The 15340-nt window shown below is 40.3% G+C and overlaps 1 protein-coding gene across 1 annotated transcript; it reads left to right on the forward strand.

The window, feature by feature from the left end:
• Positions 1-438: 438 nt before the first annotated feature.
• bace1 (beta-secretase 1) lies at positions 439-13355 on the forward strand. The gene is made up of 9 exons (XM_031283718.2): positions 439-1365; positions 4674-4762; positions 6009-6225; positions 6373-6510; positions 6708-6842; positions 6948-7049; positions 8296-8445; positions 11314-11485; positions 11740-13355. Exons 1-9 carry the CDS (start codon positions 1030-1032, stop codon positions 11976-11978), a joined length of 1578 nt encoding a protein of 525 aa, XP_031139578.1. The 5' UTR covers positions 439-1029; the 3' UTR covers positions 11979-13355.
• The last annotated feature ends 1985 nt before the right edge of the window (positions 13356-15340 follow it).

Raw genomic sequence — 15340 nt, forward strand, 5'->3', positions numbered from 1 at the left:
CCACCTGTAGCTGTAGCCTACCAAAAACTCTTTAAAGAAGGCAGTCCTCATTATTATGTAAAGTGGATTTTAATTAGCATACACATTGTAACGATCACTACTGGAGTGGTTGCATTAAGTAATGTTACATCAGAGTGGAATGGTATAGCCAAGCCACTTTGATAAGAATGAGCTTTTATTTCAGTTTGAGATTTTTTTTTTTAAATGTATGATGTTTATCTATTGCCTGATGTAACGCCATATAACATAGGCTACATTATTTTATTGCACAAATAAATATGGTAACATGTTTCACTATAGGCCCACATAAAGGCAAACCTCCATTTTACAGATTGGGCAGTTACTCCATAACTGCGGCGACTACTGCGTGGTAGTTGGGGGATTTTATTTAGAAAATGCTTACAGGAAGTCGCGTAGTTTTATATTTCACCTTGACGGTGTTGTTACTCACGCTCTCGCAGCTCTGAAGGATGCAGCGGGGTGGATGGAAGAGGAGGAGGAGGAGGTGAAAGACTGGAGGCGGAGATCTGAATGAACGGGTCGGAAAGGATGCGGATTACGGTCGCTCACCGGCCATCCTGCCTCCCGACGATGGTTTCGGTTGTTTGTTTGATATGAGGATGCGCGGAGAATACGACACAGGCCTGCGGTTTGTTGATATACTGAGAACGGAGGGAGAGCCTGTAATTTACCCGTCGCCTCAAATTATCTGTGACACCGAGGGTTGCCTGGCTTGATTGTAAGGGTGATTTGATTTTCAGCGTAGGCTATTTACGTTGTTGTTATGTTAGGCTACTTTGTCGTGGTCTGATTTGTTTTTATTTTCTCTTCATTTAACGAAAAAACACAGTGACCCTGTCCCTTTTTCTATATTTGTGGTGCAACTGCCATCATGGTTTTAGCCGTCATTTTAGCATCATCGCCACCTGATCCCTTCTCCTGTGCCGCTGCAGACTGGATGTCAAACTGAACGAGCGTCGTAAAGTTAAAACCAAACATACCACATTTTTTTTTTTACCGAGTTTCAACATGGAGGCGTCGACGTTACAGCCTCGCTGGTTGGCAGGTCTGTTTATATGGACGACGTTGTGTCTGCTCAGCAGCGGTCAATCCGCGCCGGACGCCTCGGGCCTGCCTCTAGCCATTCGCATGCCACTGCGGCAAGGCGCTCGCGCTGAACAGCCACCCCCGCTGCCCCCTGCCGTCGCTTACCGCGAGCGCGGCAACCCTGGGAATCACGCTGCGCGCAGGAGGAGAGGAGCGGCAGCGGGCGGTATCAGCTTTGTGGACATGATAGATAACTTGCGTGGGAAGTCTGGTCAGGGATACTACGTGGAGATGGCCGTGGGCTCTCCTCCGCAGAAGGTAGGCCTAAAGGTTTTATTTACATAAAAGCATGTCAAAGCACTCCTGAATAGCCTATACTAATATATGCACCATTTGGGCTATAGCCTACAACAGATCTATAATAACAACATCTAATGAATTGCATTGAATACACAAAAAAGTAATTAAGAAAGCTTTCTGGATGACATTCAGTGTCACTGGTCAGTATTTTTCTTTAGTAGCCTCCCTCGTGCAGAGTCTGGCTCTGCCTGCAAAACGCGATTTTCATCTTTGTCTCCCACATCCTTTCCAAGTTTAATTTAATCTGCTTTATTGGCAGGAATGTTGCATTAAGTACCAGCTACACTTTACTCTCTGTGGTATCACCTTAAAATCATCATTACATGCAGTGTTTTCTTTAAATAAAATGTATGCAAGTGAAAAAAAAAACAATATTGCCAGAGCATTAACATTACTAAAGACGTACAATTTTACATGTATCGCTTTTACCTCAGTCTTGCATCAGTGTGTCTGTATGTCGTTCACTCTGTTTTGACCATTTACATGCGTTATAACACTATGAAAACAATGATAGGTCATTTTAACTCAGCACCATACACACACTCTAAGACCTACATTATAATCATACTACATACTATGCAACTCAATAGAAGGTGACCTCACTCTAAACTTTTTTTACAGTGCATGTCCTCTACTTATGTAAATATCCTCATACTTTAATATCTTTAATGTATGATTTCTACAATTACCGTAAATAGGGAATGCAAAATTAAAGCATGTTATCAGAAAAGTACTTAAAATATATTATCTGATTGTCTAATACTGTTGATGGCCCTGCAATGACAGATGGCCCGTGTGTGTGTGTGTGTGTGTGTGTGTGTGTGTGTGCGTGCCTGTGTGTGTTAAAGTGAGAGAAAGGACTGAATGATACAGACAGATAATGGAACCATTAATTCTGCAGAGTGAGGAGTGCCAGCTGGGTGCAGCTGCGATGTACAGGCTGGCACACAGAGGGCGATGGATAGAGGGAGGAAGAGAAAGTGATGAGGGAAGAAGAGGAGAAGAAGGAGGAGGGAGGGAGTGAAACAGAGAAATGAATAAAACTACAAGAGAGAGAGAGAGAGAGAGATGGGGAGAGAGAGAGATTGAGAGAGAGACAGAGATGGAGAGGGACATGGAGTGAAGGAGAGTGAGAGAAGAAGAAAGTGTAAGAGGGTTTGAGAGAAAAGGAGAAACAAATAAAATGAAGGAGATAAGAGATTTGCCATGACCAGGACACTGAATCTGAATTGAAGATGTATTACTGTATGCTAGATCAGGGGCCCTTTCATGCCATTGGAAGTTGCTCACCCATTGCATGCTCCAAAAATGTTTATATCACTTTCTACTTTTATTTCCGTAATGCATGGCTTTCTCCAGGTCCACTTCACTGACTGCTGGACCTTTGAACATACTTTATGCTTGCCATTATGTTTCAAATTGTAAGTCCTGTTTAAAGCATTCATCCATTCATACACTGATGGCAAAGACTACTATGCAAGGTTCTACCGGCTCATCAGAAGGGGAGGGGTAAACATTCACACATACACTCACAGAAATTTGGGGTTCAGTATCTTGCCTAAGGACACTTCGACATGTAGACTGCAGGGGCCACAGTAAAAACAGCAGTTCCCAGACTCATGTATTTTAACCTGCAGCTGGTCAGGGGTCAGTGACCACCCCATTCATTAAAAAGTCAAGATCCATATCCATAACAACTGTTTGCAGGCCCTCATTAAGTCTTAAGATATCTTGAATCAAATTATCTGAATGTTTTTAAGGCCCCAGCATGTAGATACATATAGTTTTATATAAAATGAGTCATCATTCACTGAGTTAAATGGTCTTGAACTCAAATTATTATAATAGCAGAAGTGATAAAAGGCCTTGTAGGCTTGGTAGAATCACTCTCAGATACGGTGTGTTCTGGTAACCGCTAGAAGATTTCTCCTCCATAGTGGAGGGAGAAGGGGAAATATAATGGCTGGAACAGATAGGCACTCTGCCAGGGAGGACAGGAAGACAGAGACAGAGCAGGAAAGACATGAAGTCTCAGTGTGGCAGGATGCAGCCTTTAGAGTGTCGGTGTTTGTGTGGTTGTGTATGAAAGTAACAGATCCATCCTAAGCAGTCAGCTAATTTCTGGTCAAGAGAGGATGACAGAGTGTGTACAACATTATTACACTATCATAGTAGTGTTTGCAGTGTTTGTTGAAACAGCATATGCAGGCATGGATGTATTTGTGTGTTAGAAAAACGTGAAGTAGACAGCATCTGTATTTATTCTGGGCTTGCAGGCCCAGCCGTTTAGACAGTAGCACTTCACTGGATATTTAAAGAGCCAATCCATTATTGAACAGCTTGCTGTGGCTGTATGGCTGCCTGTCTGTTCATCTGTTTGGGCGTTTCTGTGCCACACTATGTCTATCTATATTCTCGTTGATTTGTCAATCAGTAAAATACTACAGTATGTACGTATACTTAAATGTTGTCTTGAACAACAATCAAACTTCCATTAGTACATGTTAAATATATATGAAAATATATTGATTGAACTCAATTACAATTGAACAATTATACTAGCATTTTGAATGTATGACTCACACAACATAGGCTACATAGTATGTATTAAAGCAACCAAAAAGAGCAGAAAGAAAGAAATAATAAATGGTACCTGTGATACATAGGATTACAGTATGATTTATAATGCATATACAGCCGGTATTATATTATTTTATATAATATTATTTTATTATTATTATATATTTTTTGTCTTCATTGCCACCTGACATTGTGCTCCATTCACACATTCACTAACTATTTTGACAGACTGCGCAAAATATGATACTCACATAGAGATGCAGACAGAATAGGAGAGAGAGGGAGTAGAATGGGGAACCTGAGAGGAATGGTGGGTTAGAGTGGAGACAGAGAGGGGACAGAGAAGGACATTAAGGGCAACAGGAAACAGCACAGGACACTACAAGGAAAGAGAAATGGATACAGAGAATGACTGAGATATTAGAAATGAAAATCTGCGAGCGGTGAGGCTGACTACTTGCTGTAATTAAGAAAAGTTGCTTGCAAGACCGTCAGTTAGGAGAAATGTTAATATGGCCATGTCTGTCTCCAAGGTAGAAAATATTTTGATTGCCCTTCAGAGATTGAACATAATCAATTTCACAATCTAACCCAGGCATCAATTTTACAAACCTATTGATTTTTGCAAAATGCACACAGCATATGAATCTCAATGAATCTCTTCCATTCTCTCTCCGGCTCATTAGTTGAACATCCTGGTGGATACAGGCAGCAGCAACTTTGCTGTCGGGGCAGCTGCACATCCCTTCCTGCACAGATACTACCATCGTTCACTGTAAGTAGACACAAGTGGTAAAATATACAGCCACATTCGGTTCTAAGAAAAGAGGAGCCATGTTTCAGCTTTTTTAGTTCTTTATTGAGGTCTTATGTGATACATTATATTGTTAAAATTGACCTCCTAATGGCAAATTATAATCTCATAGTCTACATCAGGAATACTCAACTTGCTTTGCTTAGGGGGCACTTTTGCAAATGACAAGAGGCCAGGGGCCAATTAATAAACAAAGGTAGGTCAGGTGTGCCCAGGGGAGACATTTTAGGCTTAGCCCGGACCTCTCTTGTGTGGTCTGGAGGATCCACCCCTGGCATTTTATTTTTAATATACACACATTATTTTTACGTTTTTTTTCATGCACTCTGGCACCTTATGTACATTCAAAGTACAAAAAAAAATTCCCAGTTTTAATCAATTTATTTTCATGTGAATGAGAAAATGGTTGGCAGGCAACCCGGCACCCTATCACATGCCAGATTTGGCCTGGGGCTGTAAGTTGAGTATCACTGGTCTACATCGTATTACTGTAGGTAGTATAATTGATTTACGGTGCTTTTACACACAAAAATATAGAAATATATTAATTAGATCAGTGGTTCCCAACCTGGGGTCCGGGGACCCCTAAGGGGGGCGGCAAAGATCACAGGGGGGGCGCAAGTCTTTATCTGGTTTGAGGTTGAGGTAAAAAAAAAATATTTGCACATGTTAAACAAATTATGATAATACACTAGAATATATAATGTATACAAAAGTCTGTATAAAAACTATATATTTTTGTTCTCGCTTAAACTTGTAGGCAGGCTACTTAGTAGGCCAAACCTCCGGGACCTTTTAACCTGGGACCCTTGCTGTCATCAGGTCAGCTGCTAGCTGCTATCATCCTCGTTTTTCCCGCCACGGCATCACTATTTTATGAACAAAACATGGCGGAGAAACGTAAAAGTGCTGATAACTCCTCTGTATCAAAAAAGAAAGTAAGGGAAAGTTACCTCAACTTCGGTTTCTGAGGGGGGGCTCAGCTTTTCTTAGACATAAGTAGGGGGGGCGCCAAGGAAAAAAGGTTGGGAACCACTGAATTAGATAATAAGCATAATCATAATAATAATAATAATAATAATTAGTTCATATTCACCTTATCTTTCTGAACTCCTCCAGGAACCAATCCCTCTTTCTCTCTCCTCCACTGTATTCTCACTTCCTCCACTTTTTCTTGTTTCTTTCTTGTTTTACCATTCATTCACAGCTCCAGCTCGTACCGTGACCAGGGGAGGAGTGTGTATGTTCCTTACACCCAGGGTCGCTGGGAGGGGGAGCTGGGCACCGACCTGGTCTCTGTCCCACATGGCCCCAACGCCACACTGCGTGCCAACATCGCTGCAATCACCCAGTCAGATCGCTTCTTCATCAATGGATCCAACTGGGAGGGAATCTTGGGACTAGCCTATGCTGATATAGCCCGGGTAAGAGCAGCGGATTGCTTGGCCCGTCAAGATAAAAATAAAAAATCTCCTAATAAATTATCTAATACCATCTGCACAGGACACATTTTACACATAGGCAGTTGGCACTCTCTCTGTCTCTCTCTCTCTCTCTCTCTCTCGCTGCAGCCTGACGAGGCATTGGAGCCTTTCTTTGACTCTCTGGTTCGCCAGACTCCTGTCCCCAACCTCTTCTCTCTCCAGTTGTGTGGAGCCGGCTTCACCCAAAACTACTCCCTAGGCAGCGCAACCGTTGGCGGCAGCATGGTGAGACATACACACACACACACACACACACACACACACACACACACACACACACACACACACACACACACACACACACACACACACACACACACACACACACACACACACACACACACACACACACACACACACACACAAATTATCTAATGTTATATTTGGAGCCAGTGCTGGATTATTTTTCCCTGTGCTCTTAGGTCATCGGAGGAGTGGACCCATCACTCTACGTTGGCGAGCTTTGGTACACTCCCATCCGTAGGGAGTGGTACTATGAGGTCATTATCGTACGTATCGAGGTGAATGGACAGGACCTCAACATGGACTGTAAAGAGGTAAGATCGAATCGGCTGCAAAAACAAAGAAAGAATGATTTAATAGTCGATCACTGATACTGAAAGCTATGTAAGAGATTTGTAATTGGAGACTGTCTTTTACAGTACAACTACGATAAGAGCATTGTGGACAGTGGCACCACCAACCTTCGACTGCCTAGAAAGGTCTTCCAGGCTGCAGTCAAGGCTATTGAAGCAGCCTCTTCGGTCAGTCAATCCTTATCCTTAATATAATCAGCATAACCCTCATTTCCCTCTTGTTGCTTTCACTGCCCTAGACGTTACTGATTTTTTGAGATGTCTGACGAGAGCAGACAATAGTATTTTAAGACACAAGCAAAAGCTCAAGGCTATTTATATATATATTTAATATTGTATTTATATTTTTTAAGGAATGCTCTCATCTTTGTATTACAGTAATGCAACGTATAGGGCTGGGCGATATGGCCAATATCTGCTATCCCGATATAGGTAATTTCATATCTAGATAACGCTATACGTGTACTCCACGATATAGCATGTTTTCTTGTAATTCAATAAATAAACTGCTGAGTACTGGGTTAAATCCCTGTCTGGGCAGGGCCTTTCTGTGTGGAGTTTGCATGTTCTCCCCATGTTTGCTGTGTTTCCTCCCACCATAAAGACATGCTTGCTAGTTAACTGCTGCCATGGTCCTTGACGTAGGCACTGGCAATACAACTGGAGATGGTCCCCAGGCGCCGGACTATGGCTGCCCACTGTTCCTAATTAGTTAGGATGGGTTAAATGCAGAGGAAACATTCCTCAAATGTGTAAATGTACTTGGCAAATAAAGGAAATATTATTATTATAAATTATTATATTAAATAGTCTATATGAAATAAGCCTGTTAAAGCCTATTTTTGTATACTGTGTGAATTAAATACTTGACCAATGAAAAGTACTGAGTATTTTCTCAATTTATTAAGAACTTTAGTGCAATAAAAAAGTCATAACGTGGAGGATCAGAACGCAAAGAGTTGTCCAAATGATATAAATATTGCCGTAATGCAGTTTGGCCGCTCGTTTTTCAACATCGCAATAGAAACCATATTGAAAAATATATTCAATAGACATTTTTATATCTTTTTGACTATATATATCGTCCTATTACATACAGTATATAGTAACTTTAGATTTCCTAACATACAGCATTTAAAGAACATGAGACATGTTTCAGGACCATTTGAGTGAAAGATTTTAAGTTTGCTTTAATTTCTGAAAAAAATTGTTTTATGGTTGTTGTTTTTTTCAATTACATACTATTGTAGTCAGAATTATATGTATTATATGTATCATGATTTGTATGTGAGTCCTTTTTTTCCCCCTCCACACCTATTGGATTATCTCAAGTCTCATGACCACTTAAGCCTGATTTGTAATCAGCGGATATGGGAAAGGAAAGAATGAATGTCCTCCTGACCCTGTTTTACAGACAGAACAGTTTCCCTCTGGGTTCTGGCTGGGGGAGCAGCTGGTATGTTGGCAGGCCGGCACTACACCTTGGCACATCTTCCCAGTCATCTCGCTCTACCTGATGAGTGAAAACCACAACCAGTCCTTCAGAATCTCCATCCTACCGCAGGTATTACACAGTATCTCTTACTGGAACTGAATGTGGTTTCATAAAGCAGGAGTTCACTCATGTTTTCAGATTGCAGCCTATAAGAAGTTTTGATATTTCCTTTAAAAGTTAAATAATTTGCCATTAATGAGTCATGGACATCCTCTGTAATTCTGAGTTATTAGCTGGTTTTGCTGACTGTAATAAATTAATGCCATTTTTATTACCTTTTGCACTCCTACAGGAAGGTCACAATAAATCATCCTTCAGCCATATTCTTTGAGGTAGTCTCAATAGATGAAAGCCTGGCGAGGTACCATGAGGAAAAAAACAATGACCACATTTCAAAGAGAATTACCTTTGAATACATTTTCTAAAGCTTTTCATAAAGCTCTGAAAAGTCATTAAATGGTTTTCATTCAAAGCTACTCAGAAAGGCCTTGATGGTGGTTGAATGAATTAGATTTGACGGTGAGATTTAGAAGCGAGGTTCAGTCCTTTAAATCCGTGAGATGCCTGTGACCTTGATGCTGACAGCAGAATGAAACGCTTGAGAAACGTTTTTACTTTCATTGTCTTCTGTTGTAACTTCATTGGCAGGTACAAGAGTAAAACACCATGTACCCTTAGCATATTCAGTAAAACCGAAAGTCAAAGACACAAATGTACCAGTGAACTAGAAGATTGGAGGCTGATACTGTAATCACTGAGAGTTTAAGGAAACAGATCAGCTGATATTGATATTTTTTAGAATTAACACACAGTATAAACAAAAACATTAGATAAAGATCCCTAATTTGGTCATACAGGATTGTGACCAAGACATGTACTGAGCATTTTACAGATGTTAAAACAAACATGTCAGTGCTCTCTGGTGGACAAACTATGTAATGACAGCACTTTTTCTATAACATCTTTGATATTTATACACTGCAACTAAAATATAAACTCTACCACCACTTTCCACTAGGGATGTCCCGATCAGGTTTTTTTGCCCTTGAGTACGAGTCATTTGATTTTGAGTATCTACCGATACCGAGTCCCGATCCGATACTTCTATAATAATTCAACTTTATAATACCTCCAGACCGCAGACATACTCGCGCTTTCCGCTTCAAGCTGCTTCCGTGTTCTACTTTGCCGGCATTTAACCAATAGCGTCTCTGCAACAAAGTGATGTCATGCCGCACGCGTTGCTGTTTCTGTGTGGAGTCAAAAGGGTCTAACTCTGTGCCACCGCATAACTATAGATGTGTTATAAAATAATGAGAATATATATACATATATATCCGAGTCCTGATCGGGAGGTAACGTCCGATTCCGATCGAGTCTGAAACCACCTGATCGGGCCCGATTTCCGATCACGTGATCGGATCTGGACAGCCCTACTTTCCACTGCACATTTTTGCCCATGGGGCCTTTAGTAACATGATGCAGGAGTGTGAGGTACTGGGCTGTAATTGCTGCAAGACATTCAGTTTTTTATATCGCTTTTCCAACTGCGTTCTCTTTAAGCCCTGGGCTAAGAGTTGATTAGGATATCTTAGCCCAGAGTTAACCTAAGCCTAGGACTATATGATTCACACTGCACTTCTACTAGCCCCGGGTTAAATGTCAGTTGGAACATGTAACTCATGTTAACATTCTAGAATTCTATAGTTTCACAATGGCAACTATTATCTCCGGTTTAAGTTGATTTTTTTAGGAGATAACCCCACAAACTCGGGGCTAACCCAGCTCCGGAGCATTGGCTTATAGTAGACAAAGACCACACTTCCTGGGACTGCATTTTATCACTTTATTGCAAGACACCAGACATGGCAATGGCATAATTAATAACAAAAAATAATTATTTGCATAAATGCTCTCAGTGCCGTTACCAGGCAAAGTTCCAGAATGGAAGAGGGGAAGGAAGAGCATAATGCATTTCAATAGGAAAATATCATGACATTTCTAAAAAATATAATAAAATATATACATAATCAGAATCAGAATCAGAATCAGAAATACTTTAATAATCCCAGGGGGAAATTATTTTTGTTACCACTCCAGGTATACAAACAACATATATTATCCAGACTTTTAACATATATAATAAAAACAAATATACAGTAATAATAAATAAAATATGAAATGTACAGTGTTAATGTTAATGTGCAAATAGTGCAATAAAAAGAGAAAATGATTGTCTATGTTGAGATGATTATAGTGCAATAAAAAATGAGAAGTGAATTGTCTATGTTTGAGATGAGATGATTACAGAGAGGGGGTGTGTGACTCTCTGAGGGAGGTGTTGTAGATATATAGTTCCTAAAATGAAACGAACTCTCTTCTAAAACCCAGAACATTCCCTGGGTTTTTCTACATTACAAAATATCTAATCACATGAAAATACACTTTAGGAAATGTAGCAAACATAGGAAATATAACACTGGAGGTGTTAATGTGTACCGTGTCCGTGTTCTTGGCGCAAAGGCTCCAAGAACATAGTAGGCAGAACAATGGCAGAGAAAAAAGGAAAAAAATGATTCTCAGCACTGATCTTTGTGAAGTGAACTATTTTTGCAATGAGGCTTATTTGCATAGCAAGTGCAAATAGCACAGGAGCACCGAGCCACTATTTGGTTGGCAGTGCAGTTAGGGTGCATTTCCGGTTAGGGTACATTTCCGGTTTATTTTTGTCTTATTTGAGCAAGTTTAACGGCCACAAAAGCTGTGCAATCCTTTTGTGAATTCCCCCCTTAGAGTGAGGGCTGTGTGGCTATTCTAGGAATTACATTAGGATGAGCAGAGCACTTGACAAGGATGTGTGTTTGCCCCCTTTTTGTTGGTGATGTTCTGTGTCTGACTCTACTCCTTGATTTTTCTTTTTCTTTTTTGTTAATGCAGCAATACCTGCGGCCAGTTGAGGATGTAGCCTCCGCCCAGGAGGACTGCTACAAGTTTGCAGTGTCCCAGTCCAGCACTGGTACAGTGATGGGGGCTGTGATCATGGAAGGCTTCTATGTGGTCTTCGACCGAGAAAAGAAACGCATCGGCTTTGCCGTTAGCACTTGCCATGGTGAGAAGGAGAGGGTGTAGGGATGAGGAGGGAAGAGGGAGAAGGACAAGAATCAGTAATGTTTGTATGTACTGTATGTAATTGGAAAAGGAAAATAAATATGGATAGATATAAGTATTGGCATCATATGCAGGATACACCTTAAGGATATCTCACTTAAGACCCTAACTTATTTACAGTAATAGTAACATACCATCTGTTATCATGCTATTTGTGTCACTCAAATACCTACAATCCCTTTCTCCCATTTATAGTGCATGATGAGTTTCGCACAGCCTCTGTGGAAGGCCCGTTCCATGGCGTCGACCTGGAGGACTGCGGCTACAACATCCCTCAGACGGACGAGTCCACTCTTATGACCATCGCCTACATTATGGCGGGAATCTGCGCACTCTTCATGCTGCCGCTGTGTCTCATGGTGTGCCAGTGGCGCTTCGCCCGCTGCCTCCACCCACACGGGGACTTTGCTGACGACATATCACTCCTTAAGTGAAGGGGAAGACGGAGGGGAAAAAAGGAATCGTAGAGACCTCCACTTGAAACACAGGGCAGGGATGGATTGTGGTAAAATAGATGTACATTGTTACAAAATGCTGGTGCTGTTAAAAGAGAACTTTTCAGGAATATATTTAAAGTATAAAAAATGCTGACATAGTGTGAATACACAGTGAACAGAGCATTTGAGGATAACTAGAGCCATTACTAACCTGAAGGACAAACAAGAGAAAGTTGGTGTCATCAGCGTCAACTTTGCCTGTTTAAGCTACCTATGCAGATCAGCATGGCAAGAGGTGGGAAAATGCAACAATCAGCTCTTTGTTATAAATAGTGTACAAATAGACCACAGAGATGGATCGGATTTGGAATTTTGAAAGATATGTCTCTTAACATTACAGAGCTTCACACTGTTAGGGATTCAGAGAAAATTAAAGAGAAAACAAACATTTACAAACATGGCTAAATGAAGAAACTCAAAACCTGGATGTGAATATGAGATGGGAATCCATCGTGCAGTTGGACGTGATATGCTATGGTGCAATTTGAACATACAGTATGAGCGTGTGACATTTATAGATTTAGTGTTTGTGGCTTATGGGTGAATGAAACAAGGTTGATAATATGTGTGAGCATGCCTGTATGTGTGCACAGTTATACTGTAAGTGAAGAGTATACAGAAAGAGTGAATGAAAATTAACATACTTGTAAAAATTAAAATGAAACTACTGAGTATGAATAGCATATAGGAAATTACAATATTTTGCAAATGCCAGCAAAGAATTCTGCAACGCAAATTAACTAAGCATAAAGAGGTTCATTTGATGAAATATCAGATTGTAACAGCATTTACTGCATAGAATCAGTATCGCTTAGTGTGAAACTGAGACTACTGAACACAGTCAATACCAGATGTCACTTTTTCTTCCTATATTGATAGCCTAAATGTATCTATTGTAAATAAAATGTGTGCGTTCCAGATCTTCTATTTGCGCAGACACACACACACACACACACACACACACACACACACACACACACACACACACAGAATACACATTGCTTATCCGACTGCTGCACCCTCTGATGATAATTTGCACATGTAACAACAAATAACATGTTAACAAACTAAGACTTAATAGGGCTTCTTTCACAGACACAGAAACAGCATCACATCTTTCAATGGGGACCATATATGCTTGGACAAGGAAACCAGCCCAAAGTATGTTATACACTAAAGTACGTACAGTATGTCTACAAGGGACAGTTATTGTCTCTCAGCAAGCTGTAAACAGAAAAAAACTCAGAACTGTATATTTATCTGTCAGGCGCTGGCAGCACTGTGGAATCAATAAAGTACTTATTGTAACTGTAATTTGGTGTGATTTTCATTTCTTCACACAAAACCATAAAGACTGAAATCCAATATAGTTGAATTTGAAGTGTTAGAAAAGTAATGAAAATTACAATGATTCAATGTCTTCACCCATAATGTACATGTAATGTTGGAAAATTATTTAGGAAATGCAAATACATACTCTGAATGCCAAATACATAAGCTCCACAATAAAACACCGTCAAATTTAATTACTTGTGATATTTAGGCTATTGTGGAGTTGTTTTTGGAGTTTGTCGTTAACGTTACTGGACGTTAAATGCGGTGCGTTACTATGCATTGATTGAATAAACTGTAATCCGAACGCACCCCTGGCTCACAGCTAGTGTGTTTTTACACACATGCCAGCTAAACAGAGATTCGATGAAGCCGCAGAGATGGCGAGTCAGGAGCAATCCGATGAAAAGTTGGCATTTTCAAGGTGGAGATATAAGCACTACTTCAAATTCATTGTGGTCAAAGGCAAGAACGTGCATGTAATGTGTACATTATGTCCAGGAGCGAAGACTTTGTCGATATCCGTTGTAAGCAACTCTAATTTAATGAAGCATCTCACAACGACACACGCATCTACAAAGCTAGTGGCCAAAAACACCGATACCTCCACCACAGACGATAGCTCGCCGTCCACTAGCAAAGAAGGACTCGGAGCAAAGTCCTCCAAGCAGCAAAAGCTAGATCATTCTGCCTCACAACAAAAAAAAAATCCAAATTCTTTGACATATAGCAACTTTTTTTTTAACAGTAACGCAAATAGTTACTTTCCCTGGTAACAAGTTACTTTTATTATAGAGTAATTCAGTTACTAACTCAGTTACTTTTTGGAACAAGTAGTGAGTAACTATAACTAATTACTTTTTTAAAGTAACGTTCCCAACACTGGTCATAGGACATATTGGACTCCCCAGAAGAGATACGTCTCTAAAGTTATTCCCACTCCCTATTGTACGTTCTGCCAACTGGAATGTTCCTGCATATGGTCTGGGAGTGTGAACAGGTGCATGAGTTCTGGCATAAAACAACATCAATACTATCTGATGTGATAGGATATCTAATTCTTACTGACCCGATTGTTTTGTTGCTTAATGATGACTCTAAATTACACCGGCTCAAGAGACAGAGGAAGATTTGGCTAGCCGGCTCAACTGCAACCAAGAAAATGATAGCTCAACGCTGGCTCCCCCCTACTCGCTTTGTATAAAATAGTGGTTAGTGTATTTTCTAGACATAGTTATGCTTGAGCTCTCTACAGCAAGGATTCACAAAGCCAAGTCATCAGCTATCAACCTATGGAAAAGCAGCACAAATATCAGACCTAATGACCTCAGCACCACAAGAACTAGAGGAGAGTGACTAGGCAAGGTCAGTGGCGGATCTAGAAAATTTGGCATGGGGTGGCAAAGGGGTGGCAAAAGGTCTTGGCAGGGTGGCATTGGAAGACGGTACACGGAAACCCCCATATATAAATGGCTTGTGTGGCAAATAGATGAAAAACTGTAAAACTGCATAACATAATTCTATCATTTGTTTGACCTTTTGGTTGATCATAATTACTGATATAGTAAGACAAATAAAATGGAATGTGTCTTATTTTATCAGTAATTATGATCAAACAAAAGATCAAACAAAAGAAACTGTCAAACATTATTAGATAATGTATTTATATACTGTATGTACATATTTACATATCTAACCCTATAACATATACAACAGAATAGAAATAGAAATAGCTAAAAACAGAAAACATGTCATGCCACTCAGTGACATGACATGTTTGTGAATTGTCATGAGGAGCGAGATCTCGCGGATCAACGCGACTACGCAGGTGAAGTGTCGCTCCCCGTGTGAAAAGCCCTTTATTCCCACAATGGGGAAATTCTCACTGTTGCAGCAGCGAGGGATAGGGATAGCTTCATATTTCACTTCCTTTATGACAACTTTTAACATGTACAAGATAAACATGA

This window comes from Sander lucioperca, chromosome 5 (genome assembly GCF_008315115.2).
Source record: "Sander lucioperca isolate FBNREF2018 chromosome 5, SLUC_FBN_1.2, whole genome shotgun sequence".
Lineage (NCBI taxonomy): Eukaryota > Metazoa > Chordata > Actinopteri > Perciformes > Percidae > Sander > Sander lucioperca.

Excerpts from the sequence above, each read along its gene's own strand:
- bace1 (XM_031283718.2), top strand. The coding sequence starts at position 1,030 with ATGGAGGCGTCGACGTTACAGCCTCGCTGGTTGGCAGGTCTGTTTATA. Across the intron at positions 6,226-6,372 it reads CCTATGCTGATATAGCCCGG|CCTGACGAGGCATTGGAGCC; the intron begins GTAAGAGCAGCG and ends CTCTCGCTGCAG. Across the intron at positions 7,050-8,295 it reads CTATTGAAGCAGCCTCTTCG|ACAGAACAGTTTCCCTCTGG; the intron begins GTCAGTCAATCC and ends CCTGTTTTACAG.